The sequence below is a fragment of the Ornithorhynchus anatinus genome, chromosome 13, assembly GCF_004115215.2.
Source record: "Ornithorhynchus anatinus isolate Pmale09 chromosome 13, mOrnAna1.pri.v4, whole genome shotgun sequence".
NCBI lineage: Eukaryota > Metazoa > Chordata > Mammalia > Monotremata > Ornithorhynchidae > Ornithorhynchus > Ornithorhynchus anatinus.
The window spans coordinates 8352188-8369328 of NC_041740.1; the positions used below are offsets into that span (position 1 = coordinate 8352188).

Consider the following 17141-nt stretch of genomic DNA (forward strand, 5'->3'; position numbering starts at 1 on the left):
CGAGCACGGGCCTGGGAGTTGGAAGAACCTGGGTAGGAATTTGAGCAACTGAGCCACTGCGAATAACAAATCTGGCATTGTTAACTTGCATTAAAAAGTTCCCTGAGACCATCCAAAGCGAAGGACCAATCATTTTCTTTTTTTTCATGGCTAATATCACTGAAAGGAAGAGTCGAGATGGGTAACTTATACATGTGAGTAAAATGAATCTATATTAGAATTGGAACTGGTCTCCCTTGCAAATTTTTGTTTTTGCATAAACAGGAAGATAAAGTCAAGAAAGGGAAGCCGAATCCAAAATGGACATTAATCCCACCAGTTATTCTTTTGTGATTTAGCAATTACATTTTTAATATTTACCTCCAATTTAATTCAAGTGAATAATAAAATTTTAAAAATTAACTTGGAAAAACCCATAAGATTTTGATGGAATAGACCCTTTGCCTTGTTTACTTTGACTCTTCTCAGTGGGAAAACGAAAAAAAAAACCCTGTAAAGTTTATGATTGTTTATAACTGTGCTTTTACATTTGTAACCTAGTAAGAAAGTAAATTATTTTTTACAAGGGGAGTGAAAAACATATTGTACATATTTTACTCTGTCATCATCTTGTGGAATCTTAACTCTCTTTTATGACCTCTGGCAGGCATCTCCTTGGCTATAAGCTAAAAATGGTTCCTGTGAATTTTAGTTTTCGTGCATGCAAAGTTTCATAATCATTTGGAAATAAATGAGCAATTGAAGGTTTGCTAAAAAACTAGATGGAGTTCATGTAGGACACACAAATCAAATAAAATGATTTCGGGCTACACTTTGTACATTTTAGAATGTTCCAATTTAAGCAAAGTACATTGTGAACTTCAAAATTAATTTTGGCTTTAATATATATGGGAAAATAAAATATGCCAATTTTGGTCTCTGTGTCTAAACATGAAAGTTCCTTGACTCTTCTTTAATTTGAAGTGTTTCCCAATTTACAAACCTATACCAATGTCCGGCATTGAATGTCCTTTGTAGCTGTACAAGTCAGTGTTGTGTATTGTAGATTTCAAGATTCTTGTAGAACTTGAATTTCTTCAACTTGGTTTGTACAGCACCATCTTTAAGTAAAGGTTCATTGGCTAAGCCTCCGTGGTGTAAGCCCAATATTTGTTTCGTAGGAGGAGGGGAACTATGTACCCACATTTTCTTATGGAAGCAACCTGATTTGGAATCTAATAAACAAGAGATTTCCAGTTAGCCTGATTTAGTGGTGTAATTTTTTTTTAATGGAACTTAAATCTGACTGAGACTAAAAGCCAGTGATTTGCTTTTCGAGAGTCAAGTTTTGCTTCTCTAGCTTTCACTGGCTTGAAAACAAGGTCCATCTGAGGGCATTCTTCTCTATGCTTATTTTAGATAGGGCATATATTTGGGGAGTTCGAAAATGTTTTAAAAAATATTCAGGATATAATTATCTGGTTTTTGAATTTTAAGGTTGATAGAGAATCAAGTTAAAATTATCTCATTGGGGTTGTCTAGAGTGTGTATGTATGTGTGCGTTTTCTGATTCCTAATAGATTGCTCAGGCTGAAGAAGGATGTATTTGTTCTTATTTGGGGACATGGACTCTGTTTTTGTCTGGAGGAATAGAGATGGGTACCAGTGGTTTTCATCTGCAGCTAAAGATCCTGAAATTCAGTATAATGTACCCAACCAACATAGCCCTTCTCAACACCTGACTAGGCCATCACCGAGTCCCATGTTGAGTGCCAAAGGTGACGCTACATAAGCACCCTGGACCTTCTGGCATGTGAGCAGGGTTTAACACAATTTTTTAAAGTCAGGAGGGTAAAATGTGCAAACGCGGAAAATCTGTACCTTATTTATGGTCATTATAAGCTGTTAGGGAAAACCAGGGAGAAGAATTTCCTGCCTTGATGGTCATTTAATCCTTGCTGTTTAGAAAACAAACCTCGGGCATTTGTGATAATGAAGTTGTAAAAAACAAACAAAAACAAAACAGCCTTCTATCTGGGCTAGCATCATTAACTTGGTGGGATTTAGTTTTGAGCTAAGTGGTGAAGAAGGGAGATAGGGATGGGTATTGGTGAAAAAGCCTTATTTGCAGACAGTCATTCAGGTAAGTTGATGATCCAGGTTTTTTCATTCATTCATTGAATTGTATTTATTGAGAGCCTATTGTGGGCAGAACACTGTACTAAGCGCTTGGAAAGTATAATTCAGTAACAGTGAGAGACAATCCCTGCCCACAGTGGGCACACAGTCTAGAAGGGGGTAGGCAGACATCAAAACAAGTAAACAGGCATCAATAGCATCGATATAAATAAATAGAATTATAGATATATACACATCAAGACAAGTAAACAGGCATTAATATATATGTATATATATATTTTAATGCCTGCAACAGGCTTTTGGTGGGACTTAATAGTGCGAAATTTCAGGAACGTTAGTTTTGTTAGCACCAACTGATGTTAGTTGCTCCATGTTTGTTTTGCCTTGTGAGATTCAGGACCTAAACCTATGTTTCCTTTGGAGAATTCTTTCCAAAACAGACTGGCCTGAACCGACTTAACCAAGAAACTGCCATTTTTTTAGTACCACAGTCAGGTTTTTAGAATCCGCTGACAGCATTTCACAAATTCTAAAACATTAATCTCTCCTTCTTAGAATTCCTGGATTAAAAGCTCAAAAAAAATTTAAAAGCATAGTTTGTCTAATAAGTTGTGGAAATCTCTGTGATTTCTTATAAATCATGAAAATACATTGATCAGTGCCAAAAAATCCAGAAAGTTTAGTGTCCTCTGTTCTGTTTTACAGTTTGTAAATGCAAATGGCTCTGAAAAAGTAATTTCGGATTGATTAGTTTGAATGTTTTTTTATATCAGTGTGTCATAAAAATGCTGTTAGAGAAAGAAATGAAATTGTGAAGGATAGCTTCCTATTAAGAAACTAAATTGGACTTTTTTTCAGGGCAAAACGTTTCTTGGTTGGGTTACAGAAACAAAAACAGTAGAACCACAGAGATTGTTAGTAGGCTTTATTCCAATTTAGAATAGAACAAATCTGTTATTTGGCCACATGCTCAGATTGGCAAGCTAACATTTTTCACCCTTCTCCCTGCGTCCATGTCTATAGGACAACTGACAGCGACAGCTGCAGAGGAAGATTTAACACCCTTCTCTCTCACTGAAATACTTTAAAGTTAGTCTTTTGATAAAATCAAGCAGCATCTCTCAATTTTCTCAGACTTTCACCCAGGGGGTGAATACTGTAATGCTAGTGCACTGCAGCTGTTGGGAAAAGCCCAAGAGGAAGTAAAACCAAAGCATGAGAAATGCATAGAGCTGACGGACCAAAGGAAAGTAGTAAAAGATGAGAGAGGAGCGGAGGCAGGCGCCAGTGGATGAAGAAAAGAGGAAATGTCCTCAAAACACTTCTCCCAAAAGTGTGTCATGTGGCTTTCCTCCAACCATTAATTGGGCAAAATTTGAAGTCAGATGAGTCTGCAGATCCTGTCTTTGCCTCTTCTTTTATATCTCTCATATCTCGCCAGTGAAGAAAGTAGGCTTACGAAGACTAGCGAATCATTGCCACTTTTCTTAAAAGCAGCTCGTAATTGCAAACTAATGTCATCCTTTTGGATAAGTTTATAAGGTAGTGAAAGTGTCTTTCACAGACAGGACCTTGCACTATTAAATTGAAATTTCCTTCAAGTCCTTTATTCTGACATCTTTGTTCACTCCATGCAGCAGTTCATTCCAGTCTATCTCAAGCACAGCTTGGACATCTCAGACCAAAATGCAGTCACTGAATATCTGCCTAGTGCATTCTTGGTCTTCCATTCAAGTTGTTTCAGGTTTTTTTGTTGTTTTTTTTCCTGCTCAGTTGTTTGGAGGGAGTTTTATCATTTTCCCATCCTGTAGCTCTGTGTTCCGCCCTTTCATTTTGCTTTGTGCTTAACTTGCGCCATTTGACAGATTTGCCCACTTCCTAATTTCTTAATAATAATATAATTATTTTTCATTGCTGGGGTGGATACAAGCAAATAGGGCTGGACTGTGTCCCATGTGGGGCACACAGTCTCAGTCCCCATTTTACAGATGAGGTAACTGAGGCACAGAGAAGTGAAGTGACTTGTCCAAGGTCACAAAGCAGACAAGTGGCTGAGGCGGGATTGGAACCAGTGGCTTTCTGACTCGTGCCCCTGCCCAGGCCCATGATCTATCCACTATGCTTTGCTGCTTCTTATCTTGAATTTGTTCTTGATGTAAGATGTCACAAGAGCATCACTCGCTTACCTTTTGGATTACAGACCTCTTCTGTTCTGCAGTGCAGGCTATTAACCAACCTCGTGTTGTGCACGTCACTGATGGCAAAATAGAGTCAAAAAGTGTTATTTCCCTTTCTTCTTCCTTTAGACTGTAAGTTCTTTGTGGGCAGAGAACATTTTGGTCTGCTGTTTTGTATTCTCCCAAGCACTTAGTATACAGTGTGGCTCAGTGGAAAGAGCCCGGGCTTGGGAGTCAGAGGTCTTGAGTTTGAATCCCGGATCTGCCACTTGTCAGCTGTGTGACTGTGGGCAAGTCACTTCACTTCTCTGTGCCTCAGTTACCTCATCTGTAAAATGGGGATTAACTGTGAGCCTCATGTGGGACAATCTGATTACCCTCTATTTATCCCAGCGCTTAGAACAGTGCTCAGCACATAGTAAGCGCTTAACAAATACAAATACCAACTTAGTATAGCGCTCTGCACACAGTAGCGCTTGAAAAATACCTTTGATTGGTAGTTCATTATGCGTTAGAGACTTCCTGATTTTATTGATATGAACCTTTGCTACTTTCTCCCAATTTCTCCTCCAATGGTTATCAAATGTTTTGACCCTGTTTCTCCTGAAAACAGTAGTCTATCACTCCTTCAATGTAACAATCAATCCGTGAATTCCATTTATTGATTGAGAACCTCCTGTGTGCAGAATGCCAAAGGAAGCACTTGGGAGAGATCAGAACAATAGATTTGGTAGACAAGATCCATGATCTCAAGGAGCTTACAGTTGAATAGGTTGGGTAGCCATTTGGTCTGTAGGAGCTTTGTTTCTAGCGCAATTTTTGAAACCAAAATGTAATTCTTAGGTTTTCCTTTCTAATTTTGCAATATCATTTGAAAATGTAATAAGTCATCACTAAAGAGGTGATGTGTCGGTTATTTGCTATCAATGCTTCTTACTCCTTACTAGTTGCCTTGGTTGAATTGTGACACACATAAAGCTATGTCAACAGCTTTTGCAAGATTATGTCACACTCCTTGATTTCCAGTGTGGGTTTAAACAGCATGGGATGTGGAAGGTTGTAATTTCAGGTTTTTTTGCAATGGCAACTCATCTCCAGGAGTATTTTATGATGTCAGTTTCACTGAGCACCTTGAGTCAAAACTTTCCTGTAATTGAATGCCAAGTCAGGCTTAACGGCAGGTGAAGTAGCCAGTTGCCAATTTCCTGAGCCCCACCATTCTTTGCCAGTAGCAGAACCACCTCCCAATTCCCTTGCACAGTTGGGTTCAGTGTTGGTGGTCTTAGGCAAATCATTTCACCATCCTGGGTGGGAAATAAAGTTAAATTTAAGATAATAAAAGCTCCTTGTGGGCATGAAAGTGTCTGCCAACTCTGATGTGTATTTTACTCTTCCAAGTGCTTAGTACAGTGCTCTGCACACAGTAAGCACTCAGTAAATGTGATTGATTGCACACATTAAATACTTAATAAGTTCCATTGCTTGATTGATTAAGGAGCAGAAGTTCACCCATCCCAGGGTGAGACAGAGCCTTATACTGACTGTAGGATCCAGGGCCTCTTGGGTTCCCTTTGTGGACCAGTGGAGCTATAAGAGTGGGAAATAGTGTTGCTTGTCCAACACCTGCTCCCTTGTTCACTATTTCCCTCACTATGAGGGCCATCAATGCCAATTTATCTGGCACTGCTGAAATTTTAGTTTGCCCCTGATTGAACCTGAGTAAATTGGGAGTGGTAGAATTGGACTTTATTTTATTTAATTTTTTCTAGTTGCTGGGTTATATAGGTAGATGTGATCAGTGTTTGAGCATCCTGAACAAAATTCAGCTTTCCTATATCTTAGTTTAAAGATCAAGATTATGTTTGATGCAGTTTGTTTGACTGGGCAAGACTTCATGTATTTGTCGAAGTAACTAGATGTTAGTTTTGAAGAGATGTCTACCTCTGCCATTGCCGGTGCTTTCACTCTGCTTTTTGGTTAGAACTTGTTAGGAAATAATGAAACATTCGTCCGACATCACAAATGTGTTTGGATATAGGATATTGTGGTGTCTGAAGGAACAGCTTCTGTACATGCGTATTTGTGATTCTGCCCCTATGTTGGACGCCATGAGAACCACAGTACAAGTTTTCTGTATTGCTGTGTTTTGTGAGAATGCAGTCCTTGGGAAAGATCTGGGTGAATTTAGAGTCTTCTGTCTTGATCAGCAGTATTGTCTTTGTTTTTTTCCTTGTAGTCGAAGTGCTCTTGTTCATGATGCATACACTGAACTATTGTGCTATCGCCTTAAAAAGAGGTGTACTCTCTTGCTTCGAGATATTCCGGTCATGTGTTATTCCATGCCTAGGCATTTTCCACATTTCACATTGCAGATGGCGTATTCAACTTCTTCTCAAATTACTCTGGTTCTGGTTTTTGGATTCACTCTTGGCTGAATACGACTTACTGTGACTTTAGGTGAGTAAAGGTTATCTTAGAATTTTGTGCACATTTCATTTATCCATAAGTCTGTCCATCATCTCCTTCCGATTTCCACTTGAGTCTTTCAGTGCCATTGGGATGCTCTGTTTCAGCCTTAAATCACTTTGGACTCTCATCCAACTTCCCCCTCATTTTTGCTGCAGCACTCAACTTTTTTCCTGAACTCTCCAGAGTCTTTTTTTAATCATCTTCTTAATGGCTTTGGAAAGTGTCCTGAAATTGTCTTTTTTCCTCTGGCTTTCATGCATGGCCTTCTTGCCATCATTTTCAGCATCCCCTCGATTCTTTGTTTCTTTTTTGGCAAAGTTTTCAAGGTTACTTTTTATGCTGGTGAGGTTATGTATGTAAGGAATACATCATAATCATTGTCTTTTCCTGAACTGGAGTAAAATTTGAGGCTGAATCAACATAATTCCTCCATTAACCCTTGTGCTAAACTGATGCTCCTTTATTGGTGTGCGAGCTCTTTTCCTTATGTTTTATTGGGCAGTGACAAACTCAGAACCTGGTGGACTGAGTCAGTGGGAAAATGCCTGTACCTATTACCTATTGTTGAAACACTGGTGAAGAGTCGTTTTCATGTGATTTTTTTTTTTTTGGTTCTGGGTGACTTTTCCTGAGCTTTTAAGGGTTGACTCAGATGGTTTTTCTCTCTGGAATATTGTTTGTGACATTCAGAAGATTAATCTTCGTTAAAACAGCCAGATGAACTACTGTATTTATCTTAGTTAATTTACTGTCCTTCTCCAAACTGTCAGTGGAGAGAGGTTTTTTTTGGGTCATGTTCTATCCATTGAAAGCAGTGGAGAGAACACTTCTTAGTTTTCTTCAACTTCTCCATCCTCTGCCTGTTGGGATGTACACCTAGCCTTTTCTACAACGTACCATGGAAGCTAATGTCAAGGGTGAGTGTTGCTCTGTTTGGAGAAGTGATATCATTGCTTTTTTGTCAGTGGCACACATGCTTTTTCCACACTAAAACCAACACATCGAATTTTGGCTTTGTGGTCCTCTACTGAGACTAGTTGATCGCTGTTGGTTTCCTGGACATCAAAGTTGATTGATTGCCTCATTTCATGTGTTACGATATCTGCTTTAAGCTTCTGAGGTTCTCTATGTGCACTTAACGATAAATTGTGCATCTTGTAGTTGGTACTGGAAGTTCAACTCTTCTGGCCATTCTCCTTTGCATTCTGTGCTACGCTAAGATAATAGGTGGTGTTCAGTCGGCTTTCTTTTTCCCTTTTTATTCCCCTTGACGTTTGTGTGGGAATCTGGGAAATGTATCAAAAGCTGTATTGCCACTTCATGAATAACAACAGTCATCGTTATGCATCAGTTTTTAAGGCACATTGAATATAATTTGCTGTTGAGCATTTGGTTGGCCAGCCCTCATCCCCTTTGACCACTATTTTGGACAGGTTGAGAGGCCAATGCTTTTTTTTTAAAAAATGGTATTTGTTCAGCTCCTACTATGTGTCAAACGCTATTCTAAGCATTGGGGTAGAGGCAAGTGGATTAGGTTGAATACAGTCCCTGTCCCCGTTGCTCACAGTCTAAGTAGGAGGTAGAACAGGAGGACTGAGACACAGAGAAGTTAAGCAACTTGCCGAAGTTTACCCAGCAAGCATTTGGCAGAGCTGGGATTAAAACCCAAGTCCTCTAACTCCCAGGCCCGTGCGCTTTTCACTAGGCCACGCTGCTTGACAAGTGCACAATCAGTTTCTACTATTCTGGATCCTAGTTTGGCACCTTCACAGCTTGGATGGGCCTGTTGTTGTGTGCACTCCATTACACGTGAACATTGACCACTTGAAATGCATACTTGTGCTGAAACAAGGAGGTAGGATCTTAGCCTCCATAGTCCCCATAAAATCGGACCTTCATCTACCATGGCAATAAGCAGCTTCTTTGAGTATGTTAAGTTTACATGAATTCTGGGCTTTGTAGAAGCGGTACTTATTAAGCTTTCTGTAATGCTTTGTTAATAGTGAACTGACAATGATTAAATTATGATGTGCTGAACATCAAAGCATTTTGAATTGAAACATTTAATGCTGTTGTTTATCTCCTACCATACCTGCCCTGAGTATTTTACCACTGGGCATTCGCAAAGGACTAAAAAATCAGCCATATAGTCGTATTTCCTTGAATTATTGTAATAAAATTTAATTGAAATCTGAAGAGTGCTGAAGAAAAAGGGTACAAGTATGTTAGGAAAGACCATTTCAGAAGTTATACAGACTTTATTATCCAAAGTTTTACTAAGGTATTATTATGATTGTTATTACTATCATCATTATCTCAAAGCCTTATTAAGGGCCCACCTCTTCCAAGAGGCCTTCCCTGATTAAGCCCTCTTTTCCTTGGCTCCCTCTCAGTTCTGCATCGTACACATCCTGTGACCTTTAGGCAGTTGGTATTCACCCTTCAACACTTATGTATATATCTATGAATTACCTATTATAAATTATCTCATGTGTGTCTCCCCCTCTAGGTTGTAAACTCGTTGTAGACAGGGAGCATGTCTACAAATTCTGTTGTAGCGTAGCCTCCCACCCGCTTAGTACAATGCTCTGCACACAGTAAGCGTTCAATAAATACCATTGATTGATCATCCAGCATTTTGAATGAACAAATGAGAGTTGCTGGTTAGTTCACTTTAACAAAAGAGTCTGGGTTATCAAGGAAGGGGCTTGTCTTAGACATGACGTACAGAAGCCTAATGAGAACTGCATAATTGGGGGTGGGGTGGGGGGGAATAAACCCACACAGAAGAGGCCTATTGGCCCAAGGGAAGCCTCCAAGGAGCAGGAGCTCACTGGTTAGTTGAATCCTGGCCACAGTGAATCCAGGGATTTGAAGTTGTAGCAGCTGCCAGAGTGATTATTAGGAATCCTGTTTGGTAGTCAGATTAGCCCAACACCTCGCTGCTTACCCATCCTGCTTCTACACAAGTTGGCCATGCTAAATCTTGCTGGGGAGAATTCTCTAGAGGAGGGGACATGACTTCACTAGCTCCTTCCAACCTACCAGGGAAGATTGAGATTTAACTTGATCAGGCACCCATTCTTCCACTGGAGGAAACACTCCCACAGGGGATCAGTTGGCCAAGATTGCACTTGTATTTAGGGACTATTAGAAGTTCCACAGCATTGTACAAAGCACTAGGGAGAGTACAGTACATTAGAGTTGGCAGATACCATCCCTGCCCACAGGAAGCTGATAGTCTAGAGGAGGAACATATGCTATTCAGGATGGCAGCAGAATCAAGAACAGGAACTCTACGTGGCTCAGTGGAAAGAGCATGGGCTTTGGAGTCAGAGGTCATGGGTTCGAATCCCCACTCAGCCACTTGTCAGCTGTGTGACTTTGGGCAAGTCACTTAACTTCTCAGGGCCTCAGTTACCTCATCTGTAAAATGGGGATTTAAGACTGTGATCCCCACGTGGGACAACCTGATTCCCCCTGTGTCTACCCCAGCGCTTAGAACAGTGCTCGGCACATAGTAAGCGCTTAACAAATACCAACATTATTATTATTATTATAACTCTAGGGTTTTCTGGATTAATGTGGTGGGACTGATGGTATGTGACTCCATAAACTTGTGGGTTGTCCCTAGATTAGGACAGTCTCTGCCTCTGAGTCAACGTGGGCTTCTAGAAAATTTAAATGATATTGGCAGTGCTAGAATTGCTTTATACAGTTTTTGGATGTTTAAACTTAATTTGTTATTAACATAAGAATTCTTGGCAAGGAAGATTTAGTTCAGACTTCTGTTTTCTATTATAATCAGATAACATCATTTCAAGAGAATCAGTGTTTCAGTTAATATGCTAATGATTTGTCTCAAAATGACAAAGATATTAATTAAGCGCTGCAGTGACCTTCAGCAGTAATGCTGTTATAGCAAAGGTACATCTAGTTTTCTTTCATTGTTATTTTCCTTGAGATTTCTGAAATTGTTTTCAGACATTCGAGACAAGATTAAAGTCCAAGCAGGGATAGCTTCAAATCTGGGCATCTCATCTTAAATTTCCTACCTGGACTGACTGTGGGTGAGGTGCTATACATGTCAATGAAGAGAAAGTGTCCGCCATTTCTCCTGGAATCTCAGTTCCAAAGAGAAAGCTTTAATCTTCATGCATCAATGAATGAAATCTATCTATTGAGTCGTAGCTCACCAGATGATTAAGAGATGCCGGTCTCTTCTCCTTGGCTAAGGCCATATTTTTTTGAAGGTTATCATTTGCGTTAATTCAAAAGAGTGGTACCAAATTTTTGGAGGCTAATAATCCCAAAAGGATTGAGACTTCTAGGAAATGAAATGACCCAGGAATCAGTGTTGCTTAACGAGCCTTTGGAGTGTTTTTTCAGCAGACATTTCTAATTTTCCAAAGAAAAACATATGAAAAAAAATTTAAGACAAGCACTGCCAGAGCATTAATACATCATTCTGAAAGCCAAGGTGGCCTTTTGTTTCATTATATATAATCAGTTCTACATCTTGGGTTTTCACCACACGTTTTGAGTAGAACTTGATGGAAGGATTTAGGGAGGTTCTTCTGGTAACCTGTGTCATCTCTCTGAGCTAGAGTGTGATTCAATGTTGGTAGAAATGGGTGTTCCATATATGCATGGTATTGGTTAAGGTATGAATCCATAATGCAAAGTTTTCTATAATAAAGAATGTGACCAGCATTTTAACAGAACCATGACTGTATTTGTTATTACAATTTTAGGCTGTATAGTCCTGTGGGCATATATGTTTAGTAGAAGCTGAGTTTTTAAACACAGAAGCAAAAAGCCTCTAGTTGAGGACCCACAATATAACGGTCCGTCAGCAGAGAGTCACAAGACCAAACACACATCTCTTCCATAATAAGACACAAGGGATGGATGGGCATTGGCGCTGGAATTCTGTAAAGACCAGCTAGGTTTCAGGGTGGTTATTTTTTTGATGTTGTTGTTTAGAACAGGAGACAAATGAGCCAGCATATATGTGTTTTAGGGAGGCTTTTATAGCCTTAGTGGCAAAGGGCTTGAGTGAGGGTATAATGGTGAGGACATAGAAGTTAGCAGAGGGTTTGGATCTGAAAAGTGCATTGCCATAAAGCAATTGCTTAATAAATGAATGCTAATAATACAACTGTTACTGCAGCACAATATGAGGTGGCATTAAGTCATCTTGTATAATCACAAGGGGAACGGGGAGCAGTTTGAAAAAAAGAAGAAAAAGGGAATGGATCCTGCATGTCTCTTAACAGGATAAACATTTAGCAGCCTTGTTTCCAAGCTAACAAAAAGTGTCTTGGTAACTGCTATAGTGTTTTTTCTCACAATTCAGCAGTTTGCCTGGCAAACGGTGCATTGAATTCATCAAGACGGGGCAGGCTTGCTTTGCGATTGCTTACTTTTGCAAATCTCCTATTGGCTTGGGAGTTGGCACATATGCCAGCTGCTGCCTAAGGGATCTTGCTTATGGCCGTGCAGTCCCTCTTCACATACAGCTTCCTTGAAGACTTTCAAGCAGGGCAGGTTTAGGAAGGTGGAGAAACCCCAAATGCTCTTGGGCATTTCATTCATTCACTTTATCAGTCATTCACTGGTATGTTTTGAGTGCTTACTGTGTACAGAGCAATGTACTAAGCTCTTGGGAAGGTGTATGCAGTCCCTGCTCTTTAGCAGCCCATAGTCTAGTCAGGGAGACCGACATTAGAACAAATTACAGAAAGGGGAAGGAGCAAAATTTCAGAATAAACACATAAAGACTGTGGGAGTGATGGTGGGATGAGTATCAAAATGCTTAAGGGATATGGACACGTGCATAGGTGACAGAGAAGGAGAGAGGATAGGATGGGAAGATGCAAATAATCAGGGAAGGCCGCCTGGAGGAAATAGATTTACTAGGGCTTTGAAGATGGGAAGAGTGGTGATCTGTCAGATATGAAGCAGGAAGGGGTCCCAGGCAGGAATGGGGCATAATAATAATAGTGACACTTGTGATATTGGTTAAGTGCTTGCTATGTGCCAGGCACTGTACTAAGCACTGGGGTGGATACAAGCAAATCAGATTGGAGGCAGTCCCTGTCCCACGTGGAACTCACAGTCTCAATTCCCCTTTTACAGGTAAGGTAACAGGCCCAAGTGAAAATGACTTGCCCAAGTTCACATGAGCAAAGGGGCAAAGGTGAGAAAGATGAGGTCTAGTTACCATAAATAAGTTGCTGTTAGAAGCGTGAAATGTGTGGGCTGGGTTGTAGGAAGAGAGGAGTAAGAAGGGGGAGGACTGATCGAGGACCTCCCGACCAAAGTTGTAGAGTTTCTTTTTAATGAGTAGATGGATGGGCAACCATTGGTCAGTTAGGTTGTCGAATTGACATCAAGGTTCTGGCAGTGAGCAAAATAATGGGACTAACCTCCCTAATGGGTGCTTTATCTCCCTGGCTTCTGGTACTGCTAATATTGGGCTAAACAGTTTAATGTGAGTTATACTCCAAGTAGAATTCAATCAATCAGTAGTATTTATTGAGTGCTTACTTGTGCAAAGCACTGTAGTAAGCATTTAAGAGAGTACAGGAAAACAGAGTTGGTAGGCAGTCCCTTCCTTCCTAAGGAACTCATAGTCTAGTGGGGAAGAAAAGCATTAAAATAAATTACAGGTAGGGGAAGTGGTAACATATATGTATGTGCTGTAGGGTGGCAAGAGGAAACACATCCAATTGCATAGGTGATAAGGAAGAAATCGAGTGGCAAAATGAGGGGTTAAGTCAGGGAAGGGTCCCTGGAGGAAGTGTGATTTTTAGTCGGATTTTGAAGGTGGGGAGAATGGCGGCGTGCCCGATCTGTTCCAGATCAGTGGGAGAACATGGGCAAGGATCAGTGTTGAGACAGGCAAGATAGAGGTGGACAGCTGTAATTGAGGTAGAATTGTGGCAGAAATTGCAGTTTCTTATGACCCAAAAGTGTCTCATGTAGATTGTGATGAAGAATAGGATTTTGACAGTGTTGTTTTTGGACCTCCAGGAGGGAAACAAATGAAGAGGAACATGGTATATAACTGTGGTCTTGAGTTAAAATCTCTAGTTTTACCTGCTTCGTTTCCAGTGCTCCCTGCCTTGGTATACAAACTTGGTGAGACTTTTATTTGTGCCGCAAACTTTGTGGCAGAGCGTTGGATTCCTTTTGAAAGGCATTTGATCCCAGAAGCGTGGTAATAAATATCAGTGTGTTGCAGTCAATCATTTCTCATTGAGAAAGTGGTGGCACTGGAAGAAAGTTATTTAGTGATCAAAATGATTCATTAAGCTTTTAAAAATGGGGTTTCAGTACTTGCAACTAGGCTGTGGGCGGTTTACAGCTTATCTGTGTTCATTGCCTGAAGCTCTGGGAAAATTTGTAAACAAAGCCAGCTGCTTGCTATATTTTCCTTCATGGTTGGTTGTATGAGCAAATCGGATCACAAGTACTACAATCTCGTTAATTGTATCATGCGGATAGAGATTTTTAACTTGTAAATACTCTTCGGACTTTTAGCATCTTTTGATGCCGATTTTCCCAGCATTAAAAAGTGCTTAAAATGGTTGCTTTCCAAAATTATGTAAGCTCACTTAAAGAACAGGAACTTTTTTTTTTAACCTGTTGGTTATACATCTAGGTAGAAGGCCTCAGTAGGTTTTGTTTTTGTTTTTTTAATGGTATTTCAGTGCTTATTGTGTGTCGGGCACTATACTAAGCCCTGGGGTAGATTTGAGATAATCAGGTTGTACACAGTCTCGGTTCCACATTAAGCTCCCAGTCTTCATCCCCATTTTACAGATGAGGTAACAAAATGACTTGCCCAAGGTCACACAGCAGACATGTGGCAGAACAGGATTTTAACCCAGGTCCTCTGAATCCCAGGCCTCTGCTCCTTCCACTAGGCCTTGCTGCTTCTGTTGATTTTGTCATTTTATTCTAGGCCTAATGTTCATCATTTCACTAAGAATTCTATGCAGTTCTTTGAAAGATAAATAAGTCTACATTATGTCTACCTTATGGCGATATTAGTGTTAAATGCTCATATAATGATACTTAGTGGGCCACAACATTCTGTCTCTCTCAACAAATGTACAAATGGAGATAAACTTACATCCTGCAATTATGAAACATGGCTCCAATACCTTGTTCTTCCACATTTTACCTTCTCTATTAGTAGCATTAGTAATAGTGTTTTAAGTGCTTACTGTGTGCAAAGCACTGTACTAAACACTGGGAGAGAATACACAGGTGACCATTAAACACGGTCCTCATCCCAAATTGGGCTCACAATGCTTTTTTTTCCCACCCCACTCCCCTTCCTCTAGTCTTTCCCATTCCAGCACCTCTCATTCTGCCCCGGCTCTGCCTGTCCAATCTCAGCATACAAGAATGATGCAATGTTGGGTGAAAGAAAATCCCACCCTAAGTCCAGCACATTCTCCCTTCTGTTGTTCAGGGTTCCATTTGCCAACTGCTCACTTTCTGCCCATGGGCAAAGGTACCAGGCCTGCCTTGGTGGTTTTTGTTAAATCTCCAAGAAATGTTGCTTTCAAAATGTCATTTTTTTTGGACCTTTTTTGGTATGTCATTACAGGAAAGTTGATGCTTCAACTTGGATGCCTTAAGCAAAGTAAAATAGCACACATCCTATAGGGAATTTATAAGTACTAGCTTTTAAGTGATATTGGCATTGCAGCCATGGAGGACTTTTCACTGAGAAAACTGAAAGCAAGTTATATACTACTTGGAAATTGGGTTGCTCCTCCTAAAATTTTCTTCTTTGTTGAGTCTTGGTTGTTTGTTAAGTTGTCTTTTAGTTAGTGTGAATAACTAAAATGCAGAAGAAATTGTAAGCTTATTGAAGTCAATAGCTTTTAATTACCTCCTAAAAAATGATCTACTTTACGAAATATTTTCACCTACTCTCTGTGACCCATCTACTCTATAGTGCAGGTGCTAAAACCCAGTGATATGCCCCCAAATATGCAGCAGAAGTGAGGAGGAATAAAAAAACTGGAAAGTCCACAGGCTGCCTAAATTGCTTAAAAACAAAGAAAGTTCTAATTGCTGCAAGCGAATGGGTTATAATCCATTTTGTAATTGTTTTAATTTGTCTGTTTCTACAGCTAAAAAAGTAAACAGGTCATGGCACGCTTAACCAAAAGACGACAGGCGGATACAAAAGCTATCCAGCATCTTTGGGCAGCTATTGAGATCATCCGGAACCAGAAGCAAATTGCTAACATTGACCGTATTACAAAGTAAGTAGTATTTTATATTAAAATATAAACGAGTGGCTTTAAAAAGTTTTATAACCCTTTGGCAGTTCTCAACCAGTAAGTGGGGAGGGTTAAAGCAATTCCCCATATAACCGAAGTAAATATGACTGGTCTCAGTTATTTGGATATTTTGGTGATTTTTTGGCCAAAATTATATAAATAAATGCCTCAGATTGGACTTCATCTTTCTAGACTCTTTACAGGCTACATGAAAGATAATAGGATAAACCAGTTAGGCCTTCAGCAACATTTAAACGATACTCTGTGTAGAACACTGAGAAATGGTGAAAGAAGCTGAAGATGATTCCAAATTAATTACAAATCAATTTGAGGGGCAAGGGAAACACATTCATTCCTCAGTACACAAATAAAGTAACTAAAATAGCCTTAGTTATCAACTCTAGTAGAAGTAATAATAATATTTATTGAATGCTAACCAGTGCCACTCACTATACTAGTAAAGACAATTGGTGCCAGTATCAGGAGCAAAAAAGAAAATATTAGGTAGTCCACACATGGTCATACACATACACGTTCAAGCATACACTTGGACACATAGATTGTGCACATCACTGAGGTACTAATGCACTCCCCTCCTTCCTTGCCGTGGCAGGGGTAGTTAATATCTGCCCTGGCTAGGATACAGGGTTAAAGGCACTCCGAGAATTTGGTAGGTAGGAGGGGGAACTGGGCTATAGAGCAGAAGCAGCTGGTCTGAAGTACGCTGTGAGGAAGTGCATAGATTATTGTAGTGTCAATAATCTGCTTGTTTAGGACTGACTTTACTTTGTCTTATACACACTCAGGTCTCCCAGAAGATGGGAGTTATATTCCCGACAAACCCCTTCTAAAGGAGAAAATCTGAATTCTAGCAAGCCTGTCGATGAATGCAACACGCTTGCCATCTCATTTCTTACGACCTCACACCACATTTTGTCAGGGTACATATGTACGATTGCAAGAATGTTCTCCAGTTCTCGTAACAGTGTTCTATCCAAAATGCGTAGTGAAAAACACACATTATCATTGAGTTGATTGTACTTTATACACACACAATTGCTAGGTA

General features: G+C 39.9%; 1 protein-coding gene across 1 annotated transcript in view; it reads left to right on the forward strand.

Annotated features, from left to right (window-relative positions):
* The first annotated feature begins 5799 nt into the window (after positions 1-5799).
* LOC100074163 (zinc finger MYND domain-containing protein 11) overlaps positions 5800-17141 on the forward strand; it is a 70562-nt gene continuing 59220 nt past the window's right edge. Inside the window, 2 exon segments of the mRNA XM_029078123.2 lie at positions 5800-6752; positions 15923-16057. Coding sequence (XP_028933956.1) covers positions 15942-16057 — 116 coding nt within the window. The 5' untranslated portion in view covers positions 5800-6752; positions 15923-15941.